The sequence below is a fragment of the Trichechus manatus genome, unplaced genomic scaffold (assembly GCF_000243295.1).
Source record: "Trichechus manatus latirostris isolate Lorelei unplaced genomic scaffold, TriManLat1.0 scaffold00062, whole genome shotgun sequence".
NCBI classification, from domain to species: domain Eukaryota; kingdom Metazoa; phylum Chordata; class Mammalia; order Sirenia; family Trichechidae; genus Trichechus; species Trichechus manatus.
This window is the reverse complement of record NW_004443998.1, coordinates 3287714-3300064: the sequence shown is the minus strand read 5'-3', so window position 1 is coordinate 3300064 and position 12351 is coordinate 3287714. Positions and strand designations below refer to the sequence as shown.

The 12351-nt window shown below is 41.9% G+C and overlaps 1 protein-coding gene across 2 annotated transcripts in view; it reads right to left on the bottom strand.

The window, feature by feature from the left end:
• Positions 1–383: 383 nt before the first annotated feature.
• VEPH1 (ventricular zone expressed PH domain containing 1) overlaps positions 384–12351 on the bottom strand; it is a 250983-nt gene continuing 239015 nt past the window's right edge. For both annotated transcript variants that reach the window (XM_004379163.1, XM_004379164.1), the window contains 2 exons: positions 5404–5540; positions 384–620 (listed from right to left, as the gene is read on the bottom strand). In XM_004379163.1, coding sequence (XP_004379220.1) covers positions 384–620; positions 5404–5540 — 374 coding nt within the window. The remainder of the gene's footprint in view (positions 621–5403; positions 5541–12351) is intronic.

The window sequence follows — 12351 nt, the reverse complement described above, 5'->3', positions numbered from 1 at the left end:
AGCCCCTAACAACAACAACAACAATCTTTCCCTAGGATTGGTGGCCCAGGTATCTTTTAAAGTTGTTTTCCTATAATTTTATAATGACATACATGCAGAAGTTCCCATATCAATGACTTTTCCCTTCCTTGTCCCACAGCAGAACAGGGTGTGCTCTGCAGCCCCGCTTTCTTACATGTGCCCGAAAGACAGATGCTCTGGAGTTAGTGCAAGTCTGTTAAAGTCTGAGGTTTACTAAGAGTCCTGCACTTTAAGTCCTGCTTCTCAAGGACAACTGTTCCAGTTGTATTTCGGGGGAAAAATGGTTTGATGAGTTCACTGACATTTGCAATGATAATGCAATGCCCATTGTGTATAATCGGTGTTAGCCAGACTTGTAAACTCTACAGATATGTGGTTACTTCTCTACTTTCCCTTTCTTTGGCTTGGGCAACTGCCACATTGATGCACTGGAGCCACTCTTCCGCATTCTTCTCATCCTTGGCCTTGAAAACATAGCTTTTATTGTCTGTGAAGATTTCGAAGGCCCGAGGGAGAGAGCGGTCCCTGCGCTTCTTGGCCACAACCTTCACGCTCTGTACTTTGCTGAGTTCTATCGGGCAGTCGTCAGGATCGTCTTTCTGAAATGCACGGGAAGGCAAGAACATGAGCTGGCTCCCAATGTAGCAAAGATCTCTGGCCACTAAGAATGTTCTAAGAGAACCACAATCCTTTACTTTGTATGGCTCAAGACCTTCGTTAGTTTGGTTGCTAAGGCTTCAAAGAGTCAGTAGAACAACTGAAGCGGTGACCGATTGGGACATCATAAATTGGCACAAGATAGCCAATTTATAGGAAAGTATTATGCTGTGGGGTTGGGAAAAATGCTTAAATCATACTTTTTTGATTTTATGTCATTATCTATTGATACAAATACTATACTAATAGAGCAAAATCCAGCAGTACAACTTGGAGTACTAGTTGTTCAGAATTTGAGATAATTTGGGAGGTATGAGATTGAATTTTTCTTTGTGTAACCTCTGAGAAAGGGTTTGCTGAACCCATAATAGAATAAACAAGGTTCCAATGTTTAAGTAGATCAAACTGTTTCTAAAATTTCTGGTGCTTTGGAAGCATGATCTGCCCACAAGCGAAAAGTAAAGGAGTATTTAACGATCTTACACTCTCTCTTCAACAAAGCAGCGGCTTACGGATCTCTGCAGCAGCAGGGCCATCACGCTGGGTAAGCATGGATAGTTTTGCGGGATCAGATAAGGCAACTCTAGATCTTTAACTTTCCTAAATACATTGTGTCCACTGGAGAACGGACCTGTGGTTGAGAATCTTGCCAATGCTCCTTTTCCAGCTCCCCTTTTAGAATCACCTTCTTTCACAATAGAGAGGTACCCTTCTTACCCATCCCAAACTTCCAATGGAATATTGTCCAACATGGAAAAATCTCAGGAGCACAGAACCATGAGGCCCTTAAAAAACTGGTGTCAGGGGAGCATCCTTCAACCAAGGCAACCCAGTCACTCCCCATCTATATCACCAAGACATGCATTTCCAATAAAAGCTCACTTTTCAATGTTTAGTAACTATTGTATTTTGTATTATACTTATGGAGTTTCATAAATTATTTATACATATATATAAAAGATAACTTGAGAAAAACTTCTTAATACTTAGAGACTTATGGTCACAAGAAATTAAAATAATTTCAATTTATATACATATTTTTGTCACAGTGAAAAATGATAGCATGATCAAGATAAAATGCAGTGGAAGAAATGGAATGGAAATAGAATTTCAAAGAAAAAAAGAAGTCATGTAACAATTTGTGTTAAAGAAGAGTTATTTCATGTATTTTTTAAAATGAGTGCTGTTGGGTATCAAATTGCTATGGTTATTTTAGTCCAATGGTTACATTTAAAAGGAGAGAAGTAATCTTTTTATTTTAAAATGTCAATATTTACCATTCAACAGAAATTACAGTTGTGTAATCATTTAAATTTATGATTAAAAATGTCGATGGAACTTAAGATAATGCAAGGTATTACACAGTGTTTTTCAGAATTTTTTTAGGGGCTATGTAGGATAAAAGCTCAAAGACATCTGTACTAAACAATGCTTTGTTAGTCTAATTTGGGTTATAGTAAGTAACTGAGTAATAAAAATGCATTTGTTTGAATTAGTCTACAATAGAGAAATTGATACTTTGAGGAAGTGATCAAGAGAAAAAGTGATCACAGTAATCTGACGAGGGGCAATGAAATCAAGCAAGATAAGAACGAGCAGAATAGATAGTCAAAGGGCCTCATTGCCTAGGTTGGTTGGTGGAGATCAAGACCTTAAGAAAGCAAAACAAAAAACACTATAATTTTTCAGCCTCAGTTCTCATTTAAAGGGAGTTCCTGGGTGGTGCAAATGGTTAACATGCTTGGCTGCTAACTGAAAGGTTGGTGGCTCCAGTCCACACAGAGGCAACCTGGAAGAAAGGCCTGGCAGTCTACTTCTGAAAAACTAGTCACTGAAAACTCCGTGGAGCACAGTAGTTCTGCACCGACACACACGGGGTCGTCATAAGTTGGAGTCGTCTCCACAGCTACTTTTTTTTTCTCATTTAAAAACGGACGTTTCTCTCATTTATAAGAACGGCCCTTTTACGAGGGGGCTGAGGTGTCACCAGAATGCTGCCTCTGCTAGAGCACCATGCCCTGGAAGTCAGAGGTGTTTTGCTCTGGTCCTTGTGGTGTATTCTATGACTTCTCAATATTTGAGCCCCATGTTCTGTCAGATTTCTGGAATGTCAAACCATTATTCCACGATAAAGATGTCAAACAAGTTAGCCAGTTAAACAGTAGCTTATTTTTCAGACTTCATTAAAAAGCTTTGAGTCAGGAAGTATAAAGTTTATTACTTGAGTTCAGAAAGAACATTCCTATGGACTAACTCTGCTTTGCCTCAAGGGAACTGAGAACTCACTACATTTTCACTTCTATTTCTGATCTCTTAAATAAAAACAGGAAATTTGGATGGTCATTTAAAACACTTTAAAAATGCTTCAATAAGAACTTATGCTAAAAAAATAAAGTTTTTGGAGAGCAGCGACTGGGGTCTTAAAAGCTTGCTAGTGGCCATCTAAGGTACAACTATTGTTCTGTTCTTGTCCAGATCAAAGAAGAATAAAGAAAACCAAAGACTCCAGGAAACAATTAGTCCCAAGGCCTACTGGACCACAGGAAGCACAGCTCCACCAGACTGAGACCAGAAGAACTAGATGGTGCCTGGCTACCACTACTGACAGCTCTGACCAGGATCACAATCGAAGGTCCTGGACAGAGTGGGAGAAAAAAGTAGAACAAAATTCAATTTCATAAAAAAGACCAGATTTACTGGTCTGATAGAGACGGGTAGAATCCCTGAGACTAAGGCCGTTAGACACCCTTCAAACCTGGAACAGAACCCACTCCTGGAGACCATCTCTCAGCCAAACAGTAGACAGGCCTATAAAGCGGACAATAACACCTGTAAGGAACGTGCTCCTCAGAACAATCAACCACCCGAGTCCCAAAGGGCAGCGTTTGCCCAAAAGGAAAGTTCAGAAGGGAGGAGGGGCAGGAAAGGTGGGCGAACGGAAACGGGGAACCCAGGGAGGAAGCGGCTAGAGTGCTGTCCCATTGAGGGGATGGTAACTAATGTCATGAAACAAAATGTGTATAAAGTGTTGAACGGGAGACTAATCTGCTCTGTAAACTTTCACCTAAACCACAATAAAATGTTCAAAAACAAACAGGTTGTTTTAAACCTCCAATAGCTGGCTAAATTGAGCCTGCCATTATTCTTCCCTTTCAAAAAGATCTCCAGCCACAGAAAAGTCCATCCGTGTATTTTATAATATGCACAGATGAAGAAAGCATGAATTCAGAGTAAGTGTCATAAACATATACATGTATATTTTTAAATTGAAAAGTTAACACAAAGTCTTATTAATTAAGAGACTGCAGTCAGAATTCGTCAGAATTCAGATACATCAAACTTGATTCCTGCCGAGTAAAAAGTTCAAATACGTTTCAAAATGAGGACTCTTACTATGTAGTGTACATGCTCAGAGTGAACTGTAAATTTAAGCAGTTTAACACCTTTCGTTAATTAATTCAGACACGGTTTAGTTTACCACCAGCTCTGGACTTTAAGTGAACATGGAAAGTAGAACTGAGTACTATTCACCGACATGGCTTCGGTGCCAGGCTGCCCGAGCCGGACTCTAACTTCACCTTCTTTTCCTTGCCGGCTCTGACCTTGGATAAGTCAGTCAGTCTCTTAGAACCTGTTTCCTGATTTATAAAACGGTAGCAATAACAGCGCTAACATCACTGGATTGTCCTGAGGATTGAGGCAATCCAGCATGGCACGTGGTAAGCACTGAGTATGTGCTAGCCGTTATTAGTATTATATTGTATATATTATCTTGTTATAAGAGCTCTGGGCGGTACAAACGGTTTGTGCTCAACTAATAACCTAAAGGTTGGCAGCTCAAAGCCACCCACAGAGGACAGGCCTGGTGATCTGCTTCTGTAAAGATCACAGCCAAGAAAGCCCTGTGGAGCACAGTTCTACTCTGGAACACATCGGGTCACCATGAGTCAGAATCGACTTGATGGCAATGTGTATTATTATTATGTTTAAAAATAAACAGGAAGTCAAGATTTCATTCTTTCTGATCCTAAATGAGTAGAGTTGAGTGATAAATAAAATTGATTTCAAAAGAAGGGAAGGGGATAGCTTTGTACTGTTGTCAGAATAGAAGGCTGTTTCAGAGGTTTCCCGTCGAAAATTCAGGATATAGATATTTACTGAGCATCCTAGTTTGGAATGAAAATTATGTCACAACAAATGAATATTTTCTAACATTTATGAATATAGTAATAATATTTCTCTAATCAGAATTGGACTTTGTTGACTACGAAGGGCATTTAAAATATGTCAGCCTTCCTTCCTTCTTCCCTGCCTAGCATCCGCCTTCCTCAGCTCCACCACCTCCAAATATAACCCACAGCTCCATAAGAAGTCAGGGTCACTATCACAAGCCACAAATGTATATAGGTGAGTCATAAGGAAACAAAAGGCATGGTGCTCGAGTCAAGACCACTGGGTTTAAGTCTTCTGCAGTTTATCTTTTAAAATTTAAGTCAAGGGAAAAAAAAGCTTCCATAATAAACAGAAGAGGACCAGCGAATCAGCTAACACAGGAGTAGACAGAATAGACAGTTGAAGGGACTATGTAATAAAACACCACCGTCAGATTGTAAAATGGAGAGGGGGAGAAATTATTGGAGTTTAAACTCAAGACAAAACACCTAGCTGGTTGGTGGAGATTAGAATCTTAAAAATGCAAGAGTAAAAAAATGACAGAGAACTTACGGATTTTCCTTTTTGAAACAGAAGTTGATTTCCAGCCAGGGTAAAATAGCGAGTTTTCCACCTTTTGATGAACTTCCATCTGACTTGTTTCTCTTTAAGTTTTCCTTCTATGAGCGGCTGGCCATCTTGATTTACAACTGTTGAAGGTAACACAGCACGACCAAGTCATTTATTTTCCACTATTTATTTGGCAAGTGATCAAAAGTCAGATTTGTACAGTGAACCAGAATCGAGGAAGCATATTTGGGAAGAGGGCTAATAAATTATAACTTTGGTTAACCTTTTCCCTTTGGCGCCTAAGCGCATGTACAATCCACAGTTCAATGGGAAAGTGTTGCAAGTTCTCGTCGAGATTTTCAGAAGGAATATAGTTCACAAAATGAGCATCTGGTTAGTAGTTATTAAAGTTCATCTAGATGCCCAGCTTTCTGTGCTCCTTAGCACCTTTGTTTTATGATCTTCTGCGGCTTAGATTGGAATGATCAGATCGATTTAGAACAGAATTTGAAATTTTTGGCACAAAATATCTAGTATACCATTAGTTTTCATTTTCCACTGTTGATGTTGCCAGTAACGAGGTAAATAAAAAATGAAACTTGAATGCTTTATGACCTGGAACTGCTTAGAAATCTAGTTTCAACAGTAATCACAGACCAAGAACACTGAGCTATTGGGCAGCAAAGGTCAATGCAGCACTCTCGAGAGCATGTTTCCCTAAAGCCGTAACACTTAGCTGCAAAGGCAAACTTACCAACTCCTCGGTACGCGCTATTTCCACTCTCTGTAACATGCATTCTCTCTACCCTCCACGTTTCCATCTTCACCCACTCAACAACTAACCATCATTCATATCTCAACTCAGATTTTGCTTCTTTCAGGACCCCTTCTCCCAGCCCCAGACCACAGTGGCTTCGCCTGCTGTAAGCTGCCACCACACACCATACATTCCTTTTCAAGCAGGCACCACCCCTTGTAGACAGTGATTGGTGCTTCTCTGATTAATGTCCTTTCTTCCCATGCAGTTGGAAACGCCATGAGGGCCAAGTCTTTGTGTTGCTCACTGGTCTATTACGAGGCATCTAAACCAAAAAACCCAAACCCACTGCTGTCAAGTCGATTCCAACTCATAGTGACCCAATAGGGTTTCCAAGGCTGTAAATTTCTCCGGAAGCAGACTGCCACATCTTTTTCCCTCGGAGCTGCTGGTGGTTTCAAATTGCCAACCTTTCAGTTAGCAGTTGATCGCTTTAACCACTGCGCCACCAGGGTTCTTGAAGTAGATGTCTAGCACCCATAAAAACTCATTGCCGTTTAGTTGATTTCAACTCATAGCGACCCTATAGGACAGAGTAGAACTGCCCCATAGGGTTTCCAAGGAGCTGCTGGTGGATTCAAACTGCCGACCTTTTGATTAGCAGCCAAACTTTTAACCACTGTGCTCCCAGGGCTCTATTTAGCACAGTGCCTGGCAAATAGTAGAGAGTCTATAAATATTCATTGAATGAACAGATTAATTTTACACTGAAGTAGCGTGTGTATGATTACATGTAATTATAGAGTTAAAACATCCGATGTGAGAAATTTGGCTGAGGAATTTCACTCCTTTTAGCAACTACATAAGATTCGCTCTTCTCTCAGATTCAGACGAAAGCATTTGATTTCCAGGGGGAGGGGCAGTGGAAAGCTCAATTTGTACGATGGCAAAACACACTAACGTACATTTATGTTCAATTTTCGTAGCACCCTGAAAGAAAGAAGCCCATTCCATCACTTTAAAATCTGGACAGTACCTGTTTGACCATATAAACACAACCTAATCTTCCTAACTACTATTTGTCTGTCTCAGGGTGGGTCAAAGAACTGCCTAAGACAGCAGGATATGTCCATTTTAACAGAGGACTTCCATGTAAGAACAAGGTAATGTAAAGTTTTCATAAACAGAGTTCTGTTGAGGCTAGTCTGGCTTGTTTGTGTATTTATTTATTAATTATCTGATGGCTATTCGATTGGATGCTCTCTGAGGTCAGGGACCGTCTACCCGGGGTGGATATAAGTGCCTATGGGGGCCATACAATAAAAGGGTTAAGCAGATCACACATAAAAAAACAGATATGAACACACTTTGCATGTTAAGTTTGTAGAAATAGTCTTCTCTTACACGAAGCAATTAATTCGTTCCCTTTTTTTTGAAACACGTGCCTCCTTCATCTTTCATTTCTTACTTTTGATAGACTTGTTGTTAGCTGCCACCGAGTCGGCCCCCGACTCATGGTGACCCCATGCACAACGGAGTGAGACACTGCCCAGTCCTGCACCATCCATGATGGGTTCTGAATGGGACTGTTTTGCTCCATAGGGTTTTCTTTGGCTGATTTTTGGAAGTAGATTGCCAGGTCTTTCTTCCGATACAGACTCACTGAGAAATAGTTCTCTACTCTAAGAAACACAACAGCACAGATTCATGGACGAATGGCGGCTCATTGTCGGCCTTTGCAAGGGAGACAGCGCTGGGTGGTGGGACGGCGGCAGACTGGGGACACAGGCCTGCTTAAGGGGGCTGGCCCTTTCTCGGCTGCATGTCAAATGCCCCATAGCTGCTGGGCAGTGGCAGAAATTACTGTTGACATGGATTTTGATTGTTTTCAAGAGAAGTCGGGTCAGGCATAGAAAATTTTATATGAAATCTGATTGTCATATGCCCTTTTTGTCTTGGATTCTGTGCAAGCCAAACAGAACACAGCTGAAGCCCAGATCTGGCCATTGAGCCATCAGCTGTGACCTCTGGTATGACCCAGAAATCTGAAATGCAGATTTGCTATCTTGTAATAGACTTTGTGGGTGTTTTGATGGATGCATTTTGTTAATGTTACATTACTTGTATTATTCAAATAAGAAGTGTAGCTGCACTTTTCATACAGTTTATATAAGAATATGTAGCTACCACAAGTAACTATATGTGTATCTAGAGTAAAATAGACATCATCATCAACCCCAAATTAAGGCTAATAAGTGAAAATAAAGTAAACATCAATTTTATTGTTAGATAGTGATAAGTCCAAACCAAAAACCAAACCCATTGTTGTCCAGTTGATTCCAGCTCAGAGCAACCCTATAGGGCAGAGTAGAACTGCCCGATAGGGTTTCTGAGGAGCAGTTGGTGGATCTGAACTGCTGACCTTTTTTGGTTAGCAGCTGAATGCTTAACCACTGTGCCACCAGGGCTTCCGTGATGTGGAATATGATGAAAATAAGGTAGAGAATGAATGGGCAACTTTAGAGGTTGGTACATATGCATTTAAGTGGTGGGGAAGAGCTCTGACATTCGAGGTGACATTTGATCTGGGACGTCAGTAGTGAGAAGCGTCTCAGTCTTCTGAAAGGCCCGACAGTGGCTGGCGCAGCGCATAGCAGAGGGTAGGGAAAGCAGGAACTAAAGATACTTAATTGACAATCGATATCAAGGAGACCGTTTCCGTGTTCTGCATCATCTTACTAGGAATATCTGATTCAGCACATTCTTAAACCTAGTCATGCTCTTTCCAAGTTACAATTTTCCATAAATGTAGTGGCTCCCTCCTTTGTGTGGCCTCCACACCCTGCAGTTGCCTCAGTTAAAGCCCTTTCGAAGGTAGGTCTCCCCACTGTTACACATTCTTGGAAGCAGGAAGAGCCTTAGCACGCCGGGTGTGTGTGAGGGAGGGCTCAGGAACGTCCTGTGGCGCAGTGGTTAAGGGTTCTGCTGCTAACCAAAAGATCAGCAGTTCGAATCCACCAGTCTCTCCTTGGAAACCCCATGGGCAGTTCTACTGTGTCCTGTAGGGTCACTAGGAGCCCAAATTGCCTCTACTGCGAAGGGTTTGGTTTTTTTTTTTTTGGTTTGGTGCATCATGAAAGGCACAACAGCCTATCCAGGGGGAGGAAAGGAAGCTCTGTGAAAAGATCCAAGGGGAGGAAAAAGGCACATAAACAAGCAAACAGCAACAAAAAACCCACGTCAAAAACTGGATTTAAACATTTTCTAAAACATGCATTTTCCATGCTTTGTAATCAGGAGGAAAACATTGCTATTCTAATTTTACGGTTCAAAGCTTTGCATACGAATATTCAAAAGATTTGGATTTAAGTCCTTTCAAGTACAGTTTTCCAACCAGTAAAGAGGAAGAAAATATAGTAACTCCCACTTTCTTAATGGGGATGTTGAGAGCTCAAAAGTGAAATAGAGAGATTTACAAGAGGAGACTAGGTAAGTAGCAAAGCAGACTTTCGTTAGAGACTTTATCTGACAGCTTGTATCTCGCTGGTTCTTGCCATGGTGTAAATGGTAAGATGAGTTAGTGTAATAATGCCATTTAATAATCTTACATTCTGCCGGTCTCACATGTCCACATTTACTCAAGAGCATTTGAAACAGAAGTTAGGGTAGCTGAGATAATTTGAAATCATGGTTGATTCAGGCGACACTGAAGTACATGGACCCTTTCGGACCTGACCTAGGCAATTAGTTGCAGGTATGTCTCTTCAGGGCAGACCCAAATGTTTAATTGGAAGGGTATATATGACAAAGTTTGCAGGGAGGGCTTGGCAAAATAACCGAGGGAAACATTGGAGATGCGGTGTGGATGGGATGGCCCACCCACATGCCCATAATAACCACGACGAGAGACTGGGGATAAACTCGTAGAGGTCCTACCAGCCAACACAAGGGTGAAGGACTTCGGAGAAATGAAGCTGTGCAAGGAATTTTTGTTGTGGCCCGGTGAAAATGAACCCTGAGAGAAAAGCCCATTTAAAGGGTTTTGGGAAGGAAATTTTAGCAGAACTTTGTAGTGGCTAAATGTTAGGGCCCAGATTTAGGCATTAGAGTCAGTTTCAGAGAATTCACTATAAGCCAGGCTATCTTTAGCTGCAGGATTAATTAAAAAATCGTCTGAAAAGGCCAAATAAAAGGAAGATTTAAAATGTTTGTCCCAGCTGCTATCCCACTTTTTCTACAGTTATGTCTAGCTTATGAATACTAGGCATGTGTCTATTGCCCACTGCACACCCTTGTAAGCAAGTAATTCTCATACAATATCACAATCTCTTCAAGGTCAAAAAAGGAAACTAATTTTTTCCTAAGGATTGTCATATTTCATTGGAAAAACAACTTGTGGAGGTAACCATGAGGGCATGGTCACGCGTCTAAAGAAATCTTGTTCGCATGTAACACAGAAGTATTTTCTCACTTGCCAGTTAACGACACATTCCTTCATTCAAAGAACCACAGTTTGGCTAGGACATTCTCTACCAACTGGGCTCTGTTCCTTTCTTTAAATACCAACTGGCTAACAAAGCTATGGCATAGGAACTGAATTTTCTAGTGCCCTTGGAACCCAAACTGTCATGTTTATCCACTTCAAAGTTTTCCAGAATGCTAATAGGAGTGTTTATGCATCGATTGTATTCTTTTTGTGCCCCAAGAGTTAACAAGTATTTATGTTGATGGAAAATGAGTGTTGAAGGTGTTAATCTTACTCAGGAGTCCTGGTGGCACAGTGGTTAAGAGCTCAGCTGCTAACTGAAAGATTGGCAGTTCAAATCCACCAGCCGCTCTTTGGAAACCCTATGGGGCAGTTTTACTGTCTTATAGGGTCACTATGAGTTAGAATCAACTCAATGCAATGTACTTTTTTTTTTTTTAATCTTACTCAACGTGAAGTGGATGAATAGAGTGAAATAATAAGAGGACAGGTAACTTAAAGAGAGAAGGCTCACAACAGGAAGAGCAAACCAGGAAAGAATATTCATCCCTCCATCTGTCAACCATCCATCCATTTGTCAACTATCCACCCATCCATCCGTGTGTCAACCATCCATCCATCCCACACGTATATTGGAGCACAGGTAAGCTGTAAGGCATATGTTTGCATATGAGGAGGTTACAAAGCCACGCTCACAGGAAGCTTGGATTTATCATTTTGTAGGGGAGGTACAACTATAGCTCAGTGAGATTGGTAAGTGCCGCTGGAGAAGTACAAGCCAAGTGCTACAGATTCAAAGGAGGGAAACCCTACTTGCAGCCGGGAGACAATAACATGAGAGCTGGGCCCCAGAGAAGAAGGGAGGAGACAACCCTAAGCAGAGTGGGGGAAAGGACTGAGGTAACAAGAGGGGTGTGCGAGGGAAAACATACGAAAAGACCTCAGTCAGTTAACTCAGAAGCAAATGTGCAAAGCGGTGGCTTTGGCATAGAGTCATAGGCTGAGGGCTGAGGAGATGAACCAGCTCAATATTCCCGAGGTGTAAGATTCAGGGAAGAGATAGGTTATCAAACTGGTCATGAGGAGGTCATATTGGACTTTATTTGAAAGTGTTTCTGAAGCTCCATTAGAAAGGACCTTGCTTTCCTTAAGGACCGAGGAGGGGCCTAGAGCTGGGGAGGATCCACTCAGCACAGGCGTGAAGCCTCACGGACCCCAAATGGGAGTAGCTTTTGTATCACGCAAGGTCCCAGCAGGAAAGAGAAGGAATACTCCAGCTGGGTCATTGAGGGGATTAATAAAGGGACCATTCACACAGATGTAGGCAAGCCCCGGGGCCCTGGTGGTTCAATGGCAGAAGTCTTGTCTTCCGCGCAGGAGACCCTGTTCGATCCCTGGCCAGTGCACTTCATGTGCAGCCACCACCTGTCTGTCAGTGGTGGCTTGTGTGTGCCGTGATGCTCGACAGGTTTCAGCGGAGCTTCCAGACTAAGACAGACCAGGAAGAAAGCACTAGTGATCTACTTCTGAAAATCAGCCAAAGAAAACCCCATGGCTCACCATGGTCTGATCCACAGCTGATCACGGGGATGGCGCAGGACCGGGCAGGGTTTAGTTCTGTCGTGCATGGGGTTGCAGTGAGTTGGGGCTGACTCAATGGCAGCTAACAACATCTACGAAACAAACGCCACAGTACCCCGGGGCTAGC